The following is an 18,908-nucleotide window of genomic DNA, read 5'->3' on the forward strand; positions in this document are numbered from 1 at the left end:
GAAAAAGCGAGTGGTTTTGCGGCGTGATTTTTTTTCGGTCTCATTTTAAAGTAGAGCGAGAATACGGTGTTTGAACAAAAATTCGCTTTATTGGTAGTGGTTTTTGTTCACATGCGGCAATTTCACTTTGATTTTTTACTGTTTTTTCGATTTTTTGGATAGGATTTTTTTTCTAAATGGTTTTACCAATCCATTCATGGTCCATTCCATGTCTGTTTTTCTGTTTGCTCAATGAAATTTCTTTGCATTGTACGTCAGGACTTGTCCTGCTATGTTTTTTTACTTCGTCGAACAAAAAAATGTTTCGCTTTACCTCATTTTGCCGCAACATTTTGCGTGAAATCTTTTTGATTTCTCTAGGCTAATTTCTCTATTCTCTCGTTCTGCTAAAAGTGATTTTGGACATCAGTTACTCAGCAAAGCAATTCAAAATGAACAGAGTCAGTTTAAAAAAATTGAAATCAGAAATAGAAACGGGATAAACCCATAAAGCCCAATTTTGGATGCCCGCTATTTGAACGTCGTTCCTATAAGTCGTAGTTACCATCTCTAATGCTTATTGGTATTGATAGTAGCCCCTGTAGCCTCTCTCTAAGAAACATAAGTATGTTCAACTACGAAATGCCATCAAAATAAATCGGACTTAAAAATGTTTTTGTTTAAAAATCTTTTTTCAATATCTTCTATTCTTTCAATCCCAATCATGCTTATTGGAATCAACGGCGGCTATTTTCCGGCAATCTGCCGGGTATGTTTATAAGTTGAAAAAAATTGAGCGTTTTTAAAAGAAGGTTTGAGACAATTAGGCTACATTGTTTTGACTTGTTGCGTTATTGATTGAAGCGGGGTGGTATGACGAGTGAAAATATTAATAGCGCGAGCCGACAATTAGCGATAGAATGTTCCTACTGGTAGAATTACCATATTTTGTATATACTTTGCTCTGCGTCCCTCTTCTAACTTAATGGGCAGCGAATTATAGGCCACCGAGTGCACGTGCTTTTTTCATCGTAGTGTGCTATTAAGTAACACAATCAGACAGACACATCGAGAATCATCATGATTTTAAGACAGGTGCCTGTTTCGTTTAAGTAAAAAAAACTTGCCGTCATATTTCGGATTGTGTTAAGTTAATTAATTACATTAATTCTGAGAATTTTAATTGCTCTCAAACGAATTTTAGCAATTATATTAGTCCTGTCGGTCTTTTTTATGCGATTTTTCGCTTGACCGACTTTTCGTCTGACGCTTTTAACTTTTCGTCCTCAAAAACGGGATTAACAGGTAGCGCCCAGCGGGCATTAAGTGCTCTTGGAGCCTTTCAGCTCAAACTGTTTTGGAGACTTATACTTATGGTGTGAAGGGCGGTTCTTAGAGGTTGAAGACACCCCCACTGTTGACCCCCCACCCACACTATTGCCCAGCCCCCCACCGCTCTGTTGCCCCCACTCCACTGTTGCCCACCCCCCTCCCTCCCCAATATCCCCCCCCCCCCACCGTGGCTACTGACGAGCAACCGATCGCTACAAACACGCAATTTCATACTAATTTTCACAATTTTTTCAAGCTTTTTGAAAATTTTTATCATTTTTCGAGTTCCTTCAGCCCTAGGTGTCAAGGAACCTCCTCTAGGGTTTTATAGTAGGTTACTGAATAGTTTCTAGTGGTAGTGGAATGGTTTCAACATTTTAACATCACGATTTTTTTGTGTTTTTTTTTGACAAAACGTGCTAATTTTTTCAATTGTTGGACATTCATTTTTCATTATTCACGTCTTTCCAGACGCAGGGGCCAGAATACGTTCTTAGGGGTTTGATAATAAGTTACTGAAAAAATTTTATTTGCCATGGAATAGCTTTCAATTTTTTTATATGAAAAATTTTGATAAAACTTTCATTTTTTCAAGTTTTTTGAAAATTTTTTGGGTATTGGAGTTTTACAGCCTCAAGAGCCGAGGAACCTCTTTTAGGTTTTTATTATAGGATACTGCATAGCTTCTAGATGTATTGGAATGTTTTTCAAGATTTCAATATCAGCATTTTTAAAAAATATTTGCAGATATTTTCAAGTTTTTTGAATCTTTTTGAATTTATCATTTTCGGCACCAGGGTCCTACCGACCTAATCCAAGGTTTGACGATAAGGTGTCGCATAGTTTCTAGAGTTAACGGAATGGTTATCAATGTTTTAATGAATCCAGCCCGAGCAATTTTTTGATAAAATTTATTTTTTTTTTCAATTTTTTGCAAAATTATCATATTCCAAGTTGTTCAAGTTGGTGGATCTTTATGAGCCAGTGAAGCTATTTAAAGCTTGGAATAGGGATACTGGATAGTCTCTTGAGACGATGAAATGGTTTTGAAGATATTAATATCTTGAATTTTTGCAAAATTTTGTTAACATTTGCTATTGTTATAAAAATTTTTTGAATATTTTTGTCCTTTTTCTGAGTTTAACGATCATTACTGGCCAACGAAGCTTTTCAAGTCCTGCAGATTGGTTACTTGACATAACTCAAGAGACAAAAAATAGTTTTGAACGCTTTCACTGCAAAATGTGGAAGTTTTTCTTTTAAATTTTGCAATATTTTGCAAATTTTTTAAGTGCAGTTTTTTATATGATTTATTTACTAACAAGGCTAGAAAACTTAAAGTTGCAGAGTCGAATCAAGCTAAAGCCAACCGCTCGCAAGTCGTTTGAGAGCAGTTCGCCCGACGTTAGTCGGTTGTGTTAAAAATATTTTTGCTCTCTGGATTTTTTTTGAAAAATGTAGCGTTGTTTTGTGTACCTAATGTTTCTTTCTCAATCTAATTCTTTTTTAATCTTTTCAACGCGTAGGTGAGATTTGTTTTTATGCTGGATTAGAAAGTTTTGTATAAGAGCAACAAATTCGAATTTCAGATCTTCTAAAACGTCCTTTTCTCTTTTTCTTAAACCCAGCATTTTTAAAGCGAAGTTAACTCTTTATACAAACGATTTCTACTCCATATTTGTAAAACCCTGACAAAAAAATAAATCGATTGATTAAGACAAAACATGAACCAAATTCCCACGACAAAATGTGCGACATAATGTTGAACATAAATTGGACGTAACGTTCTTTCAAAAACTTTTAAGTTCGTGTGACTTTCATTCTAAAGAATCCGTCGTTTTTTTTACACCAAATAAGAAGTTCTTAAAGCTGTTTCGTGTTTTGTCATTTATTTTTTAGAGGTCTTATGAGGTTTTTCATGAAGGGATTAAATTCAACCAAATATAATATTACCTTGAAGCGCGACAACTGTTTTACTTCATGAATTTAGAGGTCATGTTGTCAGATAAAATATGCAATGTAGATAACTAAGGTGTAAAGGTGTGATATATTCTTTTAATTCTATTTGTTGCTCTCCAATGAAGTTTGAAGCTATTATTGTAAACGTTTGTGTCTTATTTTGTATGCAAAACTTTTGCTCGAACCGTTGATGGGCCTTTTGTCCTAGAACATTTGTTTGACTTCTCAAGTGACTTTATCACGCTTGACATCTTCATTTTTGATTGATCTCAATTCTTTTCATTCCGAAATAAGTTTGTTGCTAAAATAAAAGGGATTGTGAGCGATGTAATTGCAATGCAGCAATAGCTTAGTTTTTTATATGGCAGACTTTTAAGATGGCCATCGTCCCTCATCCCACAGCATACCTCTAAATTAAATTGTCCCGCCTCCCGGCGACTCGTTCGAGAGCAATTTATCCGACGTTGTTCGGCTGAGTTCAGGTGATTTTGTTTGTGCTTTCACTCTATGTAAAATATGCCATATTTTTAAAGCAAAGGCGTGATCAAATAATCAAGTGGGGCTTTCCAGATAGCTTTCTAGTTCAAACTGAAAAAATGGCAGTTTGAGTTCAAGATTTTTTCAAGTTTTTAGGCCTATAATCTCGCCTGTAAGACTCGACAATTGTTTGAGCGGCTTTCAAGTTTACTTCAAACATGTTCTATTTGCACAAATTAAGCTCCCTGTGTTCTTGAAATCGAAAAAGCAAAAAAATGCGGGCTTAAATACCGAAAGCACGGTCGTCTCAAATGTTCTATTTGTTTAGTTTCCTTAGACTTAATTAATATTATGGAGATCAGTTTACATCATGAATATCGAAAAGGAAAAGTAGTCTTCTACATGGTCAATGGTTACCAGGCAGAAAAGAAAGTGTTAATTTATTAATAGTAAAAGACCCTCTGGAATGTGTTCAGAATTTTCGCCTGGTCCGCGCATCAAGATAGTCGTAGACGAGGACGGAGACAACGATTTTGATCCACTTCTTGCCTCCCGTCGTCACACGAATGGGGAGAGCGTGATGGTGGGAGGTGGGCCGCACAGGAATCTAAACGTGCGAGACAGCGACTCGGATGACATTCTGTCCTCTAACCCAGAATCCAGGTAATTTCGTGTTCTTTGTGTGGCATATAAAAATTCAAAAGACTTTTGTGCAAGAATTTTTTAACAGTTGTGAGAACGGCCGGCAATTCGCTGTTCAATTGGATATCAAACTGGAGATTCAGTATTGAAAGAATTATGCTGAATTTAGCGTTCCTGGTACTTTGGGAGAAAAGAATAGCTTTAAATGTCATGTAATTGTATGTGTTGTTTAAGACTTAAGATTTGTTGCAGTGTCAAATACGTATTAAATGCGCTTGATTAGTTATTGTACGTGATGAAAATACTCATGAGAGGAGAAGGAGGTCAAAATGCTAAATTTCCTTGAAACCATGAGTTGGTTATATGATTGACAGGACTCAAAGCTCAGCGGCAGCACCTGACAATCTGAACCAATTCCAACCCAGACCAGCCTCTTCTTCCTCACGCGACTCCTCGACATACACGAGGGCCGAGACGGTCCTCATTTCCAAGTCGGGCGAGTCAGTTGTCCAGAAACGGATTCGAAAGAAAAAGAAAGACAGACTACAGCAACTGCCGCAACCTTCGTGTAGTAAGGAGACAGATGGAGGAACAAAAAGTACATATGACAAGAATGAAGATGATTGTAGTAGTTGTGACTTGTGTGATTATGAGAAGAGATACAGCCAAATGTCACTGCAGGGACCAAGCGATGAATTTGCAATGTTGCAGGAGTATCTCCGAGACACAGGAGGTAAGGAGAAATGGTTGACACCTCCATGATTTAAGCACTCTATTTGCAATTGGGGTGTTTCCATAGTGAGTAGGATGTTTGTTTTCATTAGCTTATGTAAATAAACTAATTCGCTTTTTACGATAATTGTTTTTTAATAGTTTAAGGACAAGACTGTTAATCACAGTCAAAATATTACCCCAAAAAATGGTGTAAATGTCAATAGTAGAAAGCTTGACTGGCATGGGTTTCGTGACCAACGGGTAACTAATTAATATTAACGGCAGTGCGATATTAACTGCCTACCGTTTTGAATTGATCTCAAAACAAACTCGATAGCAATTATTTGGGTATGCGGTTTTTGGTCATTTAGTCATAAGTCCGATTTGACTTTTCGTCCGCGGAAATGGGATAAACTGGTAAAGCTAGTATCTCTAAGGTTAACTTAATATCAGAGCCAAATCGCCGCCAGTAGAAGTTTGAAGGTCGATTGATCAATCACTTTGCGTATTATAGTCGTTTTGAAGGCATCGATAGTTCGATTTATGTTAGACATGGGCAGCGATATCTTGAATACGAGTTAACTAATCAGTGGAGCCAGTGTTATATCTATATTTTTTTAGATTCTCTTCCGAGTGCAATTGACCTACCCCCTTCATGTGACCCTTCCATTCTGTTGGATCCAGGACTTCTAGAGCTAGATCCAGACGAGGAGAACTTTCAATTCCAGCCCCACCCAGAAATCCTCAACTTTCTAACCTCAGAGTACAACTGTTGTGTTAGTCTCACAGGCACACCGACCAAAGTCAATACGTCCTCCACCTCCAACATTCAACAAAAGCCAACACCCTCACATGAGGTTTGCTTACAACGTCACTTACGAATACAAGTAGCGCTGTTTTGCCCTCCATCTCATAGTTTTTCTATTTAATAGCCGCGTCAGCAATTCCAGGCGGCTATTATTGCACTCCTAATTTTTTACAATCCAAGAATTGGATTGTACTGGTGCTCTGTCTTTTAATTTTTGTTAAGATGTTTTCACACCTTTTTCTCTATGACTTAGAGCTTTCAAAACGGGATAAACCCGTAAAGCTCAGCGGGCATCAAGTTTCATCAGAGGCCCTTAGCCGCGTTCATAAGTGTTTCAAGTGCTTAGAGTGGTGAAACAACTAGAAGGTCGTATTTCAAGGTTAAAAGGTCACTTTAAGGTGTTTTTGAGCCCAAAATGTTGCAATTTTTCAAGTGTTTCGTCTTTTTTAAATTTTTTGTTGGACGAATCTAAAAAAGAGGTTTGTAAAAGTTGATAAATGTCTTTTTCAAAAAATAATTACTCGCTGTGACCATTTTAAGAGCTAAATCTTTTGGTACTCGAAACATAAACACGCAAATTTATACAAGTTTTTAAAAATTTTTTTTTGTTTTTTGAAAATTTTTGTCATTTTTTTAAGTTTTTCAGCCCCAGCTGTCAGGCAACCTCCACAGGGTTTGATAATAGGTTACTGCGTAGTTTCTACTGGTAATAGAATGGTTTTAAACATTTTAACATCACGAATTTTTGCAATTTTTTTTTATAAAACTTTCATTTTTTCAAATTTTTAAAAATTTGTTGTCATTATCTTAGTTTTCCGAGCCCCAGGAGCCAGGAAATCTCCTACAGTTTGATAATAGGATACTAAAATTTTTATTGGCCATGGAATGGTTTTCATCATTTCAATATCACAAGTTTTAGCAACAATTTGATAAAATTTGCAATTTTCAAGTTTTTTTGAAGTTTTTTGTCATTCATTAGTTTCTCGAATCTCAAGGGCCAACGAACCTCCTCCAGGGTTTGATACTAGGTTACTGCATTGCTTCTGCTGGCAATGACACAGGTTTTTGTTTTTTTAATATCACAAATTCTAGCAGTTTTGTTTTAATAAAACTTGAAATTTTTTTACCAACGAGTTTTCCGCACCATCGGCCCAGGAATCTCCTCTAAGGTTTTCGATAGAATTTAAACGTTTTTCATTATTTCCGAAAATTATTATCATGTTCCAAATTTGTTTATCTTTATGAACCATTGAAACTATTTGAGGTTAGAAATAGAGATACTGGATAGTCTCTGGAGACAATGAAATGAAGCTGAAGTTGTTAGTAACACGAGTTTTAGAAAGATTTTCGTAAAATTTGTCATTGTTTAATTTTTGAAATTTTTTAGTTGTTTTCTGACCTAGTTGTTTTCGACGATCTGTACCTACCAACGGAGCTTTTTTAGGTCTTGCAGATGGGTCACGTGGCAGCACTCCACAGACCAAAACATGGTTTTGAACTTTTTTCCCCGCAAAATTTAGAAAGTTTCTGTAAATTTTGCACTTGTCATTTTTAGGAGCATTTGTCATATTTCTCGAGTTTATCAGCTTTTTTTGAATAATAAATCTATTTCACGTCTTGTGCGTGAGTTCATGAGTCTAGTGAATTGTATCATTTTTAACCTTCAGGGTAAACGCTTCAAGATTTTTAGCAATGAATATTTTGTTTAGTTTGTTCGATTAATTTATTTTCTCAACTTTTGAAATTGTCCTTTTGGCTGGGATTGTTCGGTTGCTGGTCAGGTACATTAGTCTTCAGTTTCAATTCTTTGGATTGTATTTCAGGACTTGTCCTGCTATGTTTTTTACTTCGTCTAACAGGTTTTTGTTTCGTCTTGCCGTGACGTCATTTTTGCTTTTAGGTCAATTGCGTGACTTACCTCACTCAAAAAAATGATATCTGAACTCACTTATCTAACTTTAAATTTTATGAACATTTACTAGATAAAAATCATTAGTGTTCATCTAATTGGTGCCAAACTTTTATGCCTTTTGGTCAATATGCCTATCTTGTTTCTTTTGTTGTTTCAATTCATGGAAGACCACAAGCGTCTATCGCGGCTATTTTCCGGCAATCTGCCGACTATTTTTCGTATTATTGTGTGGAAGAATTGATGGTTGCTTTATTAATGCCTCGGACAGTGCGGTCAGAAAAAATTATAACCAGCACAAGAATTCTGTTCGAACAGTGTATGCGTTAAGGTATGAAAAGTTGGTCTTCTATAAGGCTGAAAGATTGCATAAACTTGTTTTTGACAACAGGTATATTTCAACAAGCAAAGATCGCCCTCTCGTTTTGAGAAACGTTTTTAGTTAAGAGAAGTGTTACAATTTGAATTGTTACAATAAGTCTTTACAATTCGAAGAATTTGAATTGTATTGAGGAACTTTTTTACCATTCGGAGACTGTAGCGAATTTTGAAGTAGAAAATTAAACGCGTGAAAATTTTTAGAGTGTTGTAAGTGTTGAACAAAATTGAGAGTGGAGCGAAAAGAAAGTGGTTTTTGTTCATGCCGCTGTTTTTGAGAGAGCAGGAAATTGAGGTAAGAAAAACTTTCTAAAACTGAGCAAAATTTTCTGTTCACTTGCGGGGAGATTTTTGTTTAAAATGGAGGCTACAAAAAATGTTAAGCATTTTCAGATTAAGTTTTTTGAAACCTTGTTATAAATAACTGGAGTTTTAGGATTTTTTAAAGGTTTTTCTGAATTTTTAAGCTATTTTAGCGATTTTTTGGCCATTTTCGTTTTATCCCGTTCATTGGGAGTTGAAATGACGCCTATTGCTCAGTGTTTCTTAGCTTCAGATGATTACAGTTTTTATAGTATAAAACAGTCTTATTATATTAAACAGTTTTTTAGACGCTCTCTTTTTTACAATTTAAAATGAATTGTGTTGGGGCACTGTCTTGAAGATCTGTTCACTGATTTTAATTTTTTTGAAGTCAAATTGCAGTAGAAATTTTGCCTATGTCGAAACAGGAAGTAGAGTGAAAAAGCCAGTGGTTTTGTTGCGTGATTTTTATACTTTATTTTGAAGTAGAGTGAGATTACAGTGTTTGAACAAAAACCTATTCTCGATTCTGATTAATTGCTCTCAAACGAAGTTTGTAGTAATTATATCAGTCCTGCGGGTCTTTTTTATACGATTTTTCGCTTGACCGATTTTTCGTCTGACCCATTTGACTTTTCACCCTCAAAAACGGGATAACCAGGTAGCGCCCAGCGGGCATTAAGTGCTGTTAGAGCCTTTGAGCTCTGTTTCAGCTCAAATTGTTTTGGAGACCTATATTTATGGGTGAAGGGTGGTTCTTAGAGGTTGAAAACCCCTCCACTGTTGACCCTCACTATTGCCCAACCCCCCCCCCCCCCCATTGCATAGTTTCTGGTGGTAGTGGACTGGTTTCAACATTTTAATATCACGAATTTTAAAATTTTTTTTGACCAAACGTGTATTTTTTTCAATATTTTTGACATTTTTTGTTCATTATTCACCTCTTTTTAGGCGCAGGGACCAATGAATCTGCTTGAGGGCATGATAATAAGTCTTCGAAATTATTTTTGCCTTTAAATAGTTTTCAACCTTTTAATATTACAAGTTTGAGCAATCTTTGCATTTTCTCAAGTTTTTTGAAATTTTTTGGCGTTTTCTTTAGATTTCTCCAGCCTCAAGATCCAAGAAACCTCCTTTTTTTCAAGATTTTAACATCACGATTTTTAGCATTTTTGTGACAAAAGTTTTGAGTTTTCAATTTTTTTGACATCTATTCAGTATTTTTCAGCCCCAGGGCTCAGAAAATCTCTGTTAGGGTTGGATAATAAGTTACTGAAAAATTGTTTTTGGCCATGGATTACTTTCAGTATCAAACGTTTTATCACAAATTTTAGCAATTTTTTTTAAAAATGAAAGTTTTTTGAAATTTTTTATGGCATACTTTAGGTTTCCAGCCTCAAGAGCCACATAAACTCCTCTAGGGTATGACAATAGGCTACTGCATAGTTTTCAGATGTAATGGAATGTTCTTCAAGAGTTAAATATCACGAATATAAGCAATTTTTAAAAAAAAAATTTTGCAATTTTACTTTTTTTGAATCTTCTTAATTTTTTAAATTTTTTCCGGCACCAGGGTCCCAGGGACCTCCTGCAAGGTTTTATAATAATCTGTTGCATAAGTTCTAGATTTAATAGAATGGTTATCAATATTTTAATGACTCCAGCTTTAAGAATCTTTTGATAAAATCTATTCAAATTTTCGGAAAATTATTATCTTTTTACAAGTTTAGCGATATTTTTGAGCCAGCGAAACTATTTATAGCTTGAATTTGAGATGCTGGATAGTCTCCTGCGACAAGAAAATGGTTTTGAAGATTTTAATTACTTGAATTTTTGCTAGATTTTGTTAAAGTTTGCGATTGTTTTCAAATTGTTTGAATACTTTTCTCTTTTTCTAATCTAGTTTTATAATCATTTCTGGCCAACGACACTTTTTAAGTCGTGCCGATGGGTTACTTGACAGCGCTCCAGAGACAAAAAATGAGTCTGCAAAATCTGAAAACTTTTTTAAATTTGGCAATAATTTGTCAGTTTTTTTTCTATTTGATATATTTACTAAAAAGGCTAGAAAACGAGAAGCTGCAGAGTCGAGTTAAGTTAATGCTAGCCTCACTAAACAGGCTAGCTACTGAGGAAGCCAACTGCTCGCCGGTCGTTTGCGAGCAATTCGCCCGACGTTAGTCGGTTATGTTTTTTGTTGCGGCTATTTGACTTGGTTTTTACTAATTAATATCCGCCGTCAGCCTCTCAACGGCTATTATTTAGGTGCTCTCCTTTTTTTAAATGTGCTTTACTTTTAATCCCGTTTTTTGCATTACAAAGGTCACAATTTTTACGTTTGACTTCTGACTTACCTCACTCACTGTGTCAACTGAATGGATTCTAAATTCTTTCACCATTGAATTACGCAATGTAGTGAATACGGTCAATGTCAAAAGAGCAAAACCAAAATCAAAAGAAACGAGGTAAACCGATATATCCCGGGCATTAAGTCATAGTGCATTAGGTTATCAAAGTTTATTAGAGCGGTTGCTAGCTGATATTAGTATCAAGCTTAACTTCCTTCCGTTTAGAAGCTGAAGTAAGTATAGGTTTAGAATCTAACAAAGTACACACTGAATTAGAACATTTTTGAAACTAAAAAACATTTTTTTGTCAATTTCTATTTCTTCTTTTTTTCTGTTTCAATCCCGACGTGCGTCTAGCGCGTCAACGGAGGCTATTTTCCGGCAATCTGCCGGCTATGTTTTTTTTGTTTCTCGAGTTTTTTTCTAAATGGTTTTCCTATTCAATTCCAATAAGTCATCTCTAAGTCTAGTAATTTGTTTAATGAAGAGTAGTTGAACTGTAGTCCAGGACTTGTCTTGCAGTGTTTTCTTAATTCGTTTTATCTTTTCTTTCTTATAAATTATCACTCTCACGTTTCACTTCTCACTTGGTTTTTGGTTTAAACTGAATGTAATTTAGAATTGTTTCAGCAAATTTATTTCTGATAACTGTCAAGTCGAAAGGCAAAACCATTGAGGAACGAGCTCAACAGCCTATTCTTAAAGACAGTGCATTAAGTAATCGAAGTTTAGAGTGTATTGCTAATTGGTATCACTATTACACTTATAGACCTCCAAAGTTGTCCTGGATTCATCTCCCTCTGAATTATATTTCCCCGCCTGTACTGACTAGATTTTGATCATTCGCAACTCAACTCACTCAACAAAATGATTTGTGCACTTAAATTGAACAAGCCACATGAAATCATTGCTGAAAGTTGTCTGCTAGTTTTTTTGAGAGGGGCTCGTAAATATTCAAGGTATTTTTGTATCTGCTTCTATCTGTATTTTACGGCACGCCGATCTATTTGGGCTTTATTCCGGCAATCTTTTGGCTACGTTTTTTTTAATAATAGCTGCGATACCTGATTGGAAATGATATTGAAAGTCATATGGTTTTTACAGTTAAAAGATATTGAAATGTATGGAAGCTCTGTTCGATCTGTTCACACATTTTAATAAGTTTTGAACTCAATTTTGAGTTCGAATTTTAGTGACACTGAAACAGGATGTCGAGCAAACAATCGAGTGGCTTTGCGGCGTTAATTTTTTCCTTTCAAGTTTTAAATAGAGAGAAAACGGCGTTGGAGCAAAAAATTAGTTTTTTTGATATAGGTTTTTTTTCTTATCTTGTAATTTGACTTTCTGCTGTTTCGTGATTTTTTATGTTTTTAAATTGCTCTGGAATGAGAAGCTATGACTGTATGCTTTTGGGGTATATTTTTCGCTTGACCGTCTTGAGCTTTGCTTTTAGAATAATATTTGACTTCTCAAGTGAGTTTTTCACTTACTTCTTTTTGCGTGATTTCAATTGCTCTCACTCCGAAATAAAGTTTGTCGTTCAAACAAAAATGATTGTTAGAGATGCGATGATAATGACATGATAGCCGAGTGGTTAATGCAACGGTTGAGGCGTAGGAATCGGACTCAGGAGGTCGGGGTTCGAACCGTACCTTCGTCTGATGTTTTTGCACTCATAAATAAAAATTTACTCGCCGCTTGTCATTCGAGAGGAATTTTTCCGACGTTAGTCGGTTTATGTTCTCGATATCTATTCTTGGTCCTTATGAGGTTTTTGTTCGACGATTGAAAATTCTGTGAATTCTAATTCAAGACTTGTCCTTGCGTTTTTTCCTGGCCAACTTTTTGTTACTACCCGTGACGTCACGCTCACTTCAAAGCTTTTTTTTTCATTTTCTCGTTCAATTTTTCTCGTACATTATCCGGCTATGTATAATTTTTGTTTTTGTCTAACTTTTTTTTCCGGCTGTCATGAGTTTTTTCCTCTTCTTCTTCTTCTTTGCAATCTGGCAATTTCTGCAGTCAGTGATTGCATTTTCCGTTTCTCGGCATTGATTCTTAGAATGACGCCACAGATTGTTCAAATTTTTTTCCATGATAGTTAATTGCTATCATACGAAGTTTGTAGCAATTATATTAGTCCTGTTGGTCTTTTTTAATGCGATTTTTGGCTGGACCGATTTTTCGTCTGACCCATGTGACTTTACGCCCAGTTCATTCAGAGGGCATTCATTTCCCTTAGAGCCTTTCAGTTCATTGGTCTCAAAGTATGCGATTCACAGAAGCTGTTTTGGAGAATTATATTTATAGTGTAGGGCGGTTCTTAGAGGTTTACACCCCCCCCCCCACCCCCCTACCGCTGCGGTCACCTCGCAACCCTTCAATTAAGATTCCTCGCAACCCTTCAATTTCAGTTCATTGGTCTCAAAGTATGCGATTCACAGAAACTGTTTTGGAGAATTATGTTTATAGTGTAGGGCGGTTCTTAGAGGTTTACACCCCCCCTACCGCTGCGGTCACCTCGCAACCCTTCAATTAAGCTAAAGCTAGCCTCACTAAACTGTAGCTAGCTACTGACGCAGCCAAACGCTCGCCGGTCGTTTGAGAGCAATCCACCCCGACGTTAGTCGGTTATGTTTGAAGTATTTCAGTCTTTTTCTTTTAGATCCCATGTGAACAACCTTCAGGTAGCAGCAGCAGTAGCATGAAGGAGCCTCTCATCGCTCTTGACAAGCCTCCGACTTCCTCAAAGTCGAAGCAGAAACGAAGGAAGTCCAATGAAAACAGACACAAAGCTGCCTCTGTTGCGGAGTGCTGCTGATGCCACTTAAATACTAAAGTCCTCCACCAGCTATAAGTTGGGCGGCACTATAATTATTTTTCATGTTACTTTTGGATCAATTCTGCGGCTTCAAAAAATGGTTGAAACAAATTCACATTGCTCATTTGAGACACACAACGAACTCAAATGAGCTCATTGAACATGAACTCCAGAGGCATCTACTTGCTAAAAGTTAATAAAGCGTTTGGTTTTCACGTGTAGCAAAAATTTTTTCAAATCTATTTGAATTATCATACATTTGAGTTTTTGCTAAAACATCCCATTAGGTTATTGATGGCACAATAGCTCTTTATTGACATTTTATCAAAATCAAACATTTTATGTTCCGTAATTAGAAATGTTGGAGCAGCATTCGATGAACAAGTGCAGTATCTCCTAATTGTCTATTAATATGGACATTATAACCAAGGACTTATTTGTAATGGCCTTGCATAATTCGCCTTCTATTTGTTAAAACAATCCAAATTACTCATGTGCAAATTTAGCTTGTGCAATATCTAAACTGCTTTTATTGTATTAGTGTTAGTGGTATGCTCAAGCAAATCAGTTTTCTATTATATTTCGTTTTTGCAAGACTTGAGTTGTTTTGAGGATCTGTTTCGAGGATTATTGGTAAAAAAAAATTGTCTGCAATGCAAAGCCATCTTTATGTTTAAGGCTCTTTTCTGTTATTGCCCCCAGCCTCATATAGCCAGTCTATTTGCACCCCCAAATATGTACTTTTTGGTCCTTAGAGATCCCTTATTTTAGTCATAATAAAATTGATGGTACCGGTAGACGAATGGATAAATTTTTAATTGCTCTCAAACGAAGTTTGTAGCAATTATATTAGTCCTGTCGGTCTTTTTATGCGATTTTTCGCTTGACCGATTTTTCTTCTGACGCTTTTGACTTTTCGTCTTCAAAGACGGGATAAACAGGTAGCACCCAGCGGGCATTAAGTGCTCTTAGAGCCTTTCAGCTCAAACTGTTTTGGAGACATACTTATGGTGTGAAGGGAGGTTCTTAGAGGTTGAAGACAACCCCAACTGTTGAACCCCCAACCCCACCGCGCTGTTGCCCCCATCCCACTTCCCTCTCCATCAGCCCCCGGTGCACGCCCTTCCGTGGCTACGTTCGTACAGCCGATCGCTAAAAACACGCAATTTTTACTAATTTTCACAACTTTTTTTCAAGCTTTTTGAAAGTTTTTGTCTTTTTTGATTTCTTTCAGCCCTAGGTGTGAAGTAACCTCCTCTAGGGTTGATAATAGGTTATTGAATAGTTTGTAGTGGTAGTGGAATGGTTTCAACATTTTAACATCACGAAGTTTAGCATTTTTTTGAAAAAAACCTGCAATTTTTTTAAAAAATTTTGATATTTATTTTTCATTAATCACATCTTTCCAGACACAGGGGCCAGAAAACTTCCTTAAACGTTTGATAATAAGTTACTGATAAACTTTAATTTGCCATGGAATAGCTTTCAATTTCTTTACATGACAAATTTTAGCGAGTTTTTTTTTGATAATACTTACATTTTTCTGAAAATTTTTGTCCAATTTTAGGTTTCTCCAGCCTCAAGAGCCGAGGAACCTCATCTATTGTTTGACAATAAGTTCCTGTATTTTTTCTAATGAAAATGGAATGATTTTCAAGTTGTCAACACCACGAATTTTAGCATTTTTTACAATAAAATTTTTTTGACATATATTGACATTATTCAGGTTTTTCAGCCTAACAGAATATCTCCGTTGGGGTTTGATAATAAGTTACTGGAAAATGTTGCTTGGCAATGGATTAGTTTTCAACTTTTTTTGCCACAAATTTAGCAGTTTTTTATGCAACTTGCAATTTTTTTCCAGGTTTTTTGACATTTTTTGTCATTTTTTTGGTTTCTCCAGCCTCAAGAGCCGGATTAAATCCTGTAGGGTTTTATTATAGGTTACTGCATAACTTATAGATGTTTTTGAATGTTTTTTAAGACTTCAATTTCAGCACTTCAAAAATATTTGCAATTTCAAGTTTTTTTGAATCTTTTAGAATTTTTAAAACCTTTTCAGGCACCAGGGTCCTAGGGACCTCCTCGAAGGTTTGATGATAAGCAGTCGCATAGTTTCCAGAGTCAATTGGGTTAAAGCTGCAGCTTCAGTTCCAAGTTTATGAATCTTTATGAAACTTTTTAAAGCTTGAAGTAGGGATACTGGATGGCCTCTTGAGACGATGAAATGGTTTTGAAGATTTTAGTATCTTGAATTTTAGCAGGATTTTGTTAAACTTCGCTTTTTTTCAATTTTTTTGTCCTTTTCTGAGTTTAACGATCATTACTGTCGAACAAAGCTTTTCAAGTCTTGCAGATGGTTACTTGACATAACTCCAGAGACAAAAAATAGTTTTGAAAATGTTCACTGCGAAATCTGGAAGCTTTTGTTTTAAATTTTGCAATATTTTGTAAATTTTTAGAATATCAGTTATATGATTTAATTACTAACAAGGCTAGAAATCTAAAAGTTGCAGAGTCAAATCAAGCTAAAGCTAGCCGCACTAAACCGCGTGGGTAGCTACTGACGAAACCAACCGCTCGCCGGTCGTTTGAGAGCAATTCGCCCGACGTTAGTCGGTTATGTTTGTTTCCGGTTGTCAAAAAGTTAGTGCCAAAGCCATTCCTGAGAAAGAAAAGCGCAAAAATATTAAAAACGCATTATTCTTTGTCTGCTTACATTATAGGCAAAGTTCGATTACTGTATACGTCTTTATTTCAAAACTTCGCTGCATAATTACATTGTAAATGCCGTTTATATATAACTGCATATATATAAGTGTATGAAATGCAACCAAAATGCTATAACATGTATAAGTGGGGGTTCAAATGGACGTGGGGCAATAAAAGAAAAGAGCCATATATAATTGATTGCAGACGAAATTTGCTGCATGTGCAACAGATCACTGTGACTATTTTTGACCGCGCACACGTGCTTCAGATATTTTAGTCCAAAAATGCGTTTGTTGTATTTTTAACTTATTGATTTGAGTTTCGCACTTCTAAGCTGTAAGATGAACGTAGCGGTATCTGGGAACTCTTGGTTTTCTGAAATATGGAGAGATTGAAGTATGGAGAGAGGCATTTCTTAATATCATGACCCTCTTCCACCGCCCTTGAATTGCGTGATCAATTTCTGATCATAAATGAGTTACCTTACTCTCTAATTAACTCTTACAACTAATATTAAGGTCAGTTAGAAATATCCTTTCTCCTTTAAAAGTTTTAGAAATACCCTTAACCCTGTAAAGTAAGTGTATTAATCCTTAGAAGTACCCTTACTCCTTCCGCAATGAAATTCTGCATATGTCCCCCAGGTTCATGACTTCAAAATAAGTTAGGTTAGATTGTAGAAACTTTTTAAGCCTGAAGTGCCTTTTGTAATGTGATAATGTCTCTGATGGTACTGACTTTTTATGAAGAGAAACAGGGTAAACTGATTCAGCTAGCTGTCATTAAGTGGCTGCAGTTTTCTTAGGGCTTTACAAGTCTCTTAAGTGTGTGGTTTACACATTATTGGGGGGCAGAGGCAGTTAAAAATGGACTGCTCCTCAGGCGTAGGTAGTTAAAAATGGACTGCTTCTCGGCCGTAGGTATATGAAAACGGACTGAAATTCGGACAAGCAGTCTGAAAAGTTCGACAGAGCGGTCTGCAAAGTTCTGCTGAAGAGTGTAAAGTTCGGCTGAGCAGACTTTGCTCAGACTGTAAAAATGATCTGCGCAGATTAAATTCAGAGTAACATTTTTTTTTCTGTATTTTTACCACGATCAGCGTAAAAAATGACATGAACATAGTCGTTTGAATAGTTTTTTACAGTCGACATGAACAATAACGTTTACTGTGCAGGGTAAAATTGAAGAATTGAAATACTTTGATTCAGCGGTGAGTTACTATGTTACAATGATCCGAGGGAATAAGTAACGGAGGAATACATTGTGAACGGAAGATTTGAGGTTTGGATGAGCACCCCTTTCTTGAGCACCCCTTTCTTAGAATAATATAATGAAACAAGTCCTGACCGCAACATAGCCGGCCCAGTTTTTTGTCACTTTTCAAAAAATAACATCTTTTGCGGTCGCTTTTGACTGCAATTTTGTTACTGGTCGTTTGTCAGATCCCAGTGGAATTTTTCTCAAAGCTGCTCTCACTATCTAATCATCACTTCTGCAGACTTCCTCAACTCTACCCAAAGAAAGTTGAAGGGATGAGTATGCTTGTCGGTTATCCGAACAAGATCTCCTTTCTTGATCTCTTCTAGTTCTTCCTTAGCCCATTTGTTCCAATGTTGCAAGGAAGTAGGAAGATACTTGTTCATCCATCAATTCCAAACTGCAACTGGGATACAGTGTTGGTCACAAAAGAGTTTTCTGTTGCTGACTGGTATTCCAGAAAACAATGCATTTGGCCAATTAACGTTAACCTGACCAATTATGAAGTGATTTGGCGTTAAAGGCTGTACATCTGAAACGTCATTGCTAACGTCAGTAAGTGGACGGTTGTTTAGAAGTTGTTTCACGATACTTAATACTGTTCGCTACCTGTCTTCTTCAGGCTTTGCTTCCCAAGGCATTAGACTGCGCTTTTTTGCGTGATCGTAACAATCTTTCCCAAACTCCACCAGAGTGATGCGGTGCTGGTGGGTTGAAAGACCACTTGATAACTTGGCTGGGATAACTTGACTGTTATTACATCCCTTTGAAGCTCGACGAAGCACTCTTTGAACTCTCGCGCTGCTCCAACAAAATTTGTACCATTATCCGAAATAATTTACTTTGGTTGACCTCGTCTTCCAAGGAATCGCTGGACTGCATCAATACATGAAGCCGTGCCCAAACTGCCCAAACTAACTCTAAGTGGACTGCTCGTACACTCGGGCACGTAAACAAACTTACCCATTTTTTTCTGTGCATCGAAACATCATTACTCCGAAAGGTCCAAAATGTTCAACACCTGTGTTCGTAAACGGTCTCGTTCGTAACTTTGCCGATTCGGAGATCGCTCATTTGTGGTGGCTTGATGCTTGCAAACAATCGACACTACACAATTGTGTTTAACTGATCTTAGGGTATTTCTTAACCCAATTATCCAAAACTTCTTTTGGATTTCGTCTCTAATGAACTCGACACCTTCATGGTGAAAGACTTTGTGCTGATAATTCAAGTACAGCTGAACTGCTGTGCTTGCTGGGCAAAATCAAA

The 18,908-nt window shown here is 36.3% G+C and overlaps 2 protein-coding genes across 6 annotated transcripts in view; one reads left to right on the top strand and one right to left on the bottom strand.

Annotated features, from left to right (window-relative positions):
* LOC142337543 (uncharacterized) overlaps nucleotides 1-14,250 on the top strand; it is a 37,202-nt gene extending 22,952 nt beyond the window's left edge. For all 3 annotated transcript variants that reach the window (XM_075386838.1, XM_075386839.1, XM_075386840.1), the window contains exons 7-10: nucleotides 4,224-4,410; nucleotides 4,764-5,122; nucleotides 5,725-5,960; nucleotides 13,515-14,250. In XM_075386838.1, coding sequence (XP_075242953.1) covers nucleotides 4,224-4,410; nucleotides 4,764-5,122; nucleotides 5,725-5,960; nucleotides 13,515-13,670 — 938 coding nt within the window. In that variant the 3' untranslated portion in view covers nucleotides 13,671-14,250. The remainder of the gene's footprint in view (nucleotides 1-4,223; nucleotides 4,411-4,763; nucleotides 5,123-5,724; nucleotides 5,961-13,514) is intronic.
* LOC142337547 (ras-related protein ORAB-1-like) overlaps nucleotides 1-18,908 on the bottom strand; it is a 555,140-nt gene that overhangs the window by 230,210 nt on the left and 306,022 nt on the right. The window lies entirely within an intron of this gene.

This window comes from Convolutriloba macropyga, chromosome 4 (assembly GCF_964194025.1).
Source record: "Convolutriloba macropyga chromosome 4, txConMacr16.3, whole genome shotgun sequence".
Taxonomy (NCBI): domain Eukaryota; kingdom Metazoa; phylum Xenacoelomorpha; order Acoela; family Convolutidae; genus Convolutriloba; species Convolutriloba macropyga.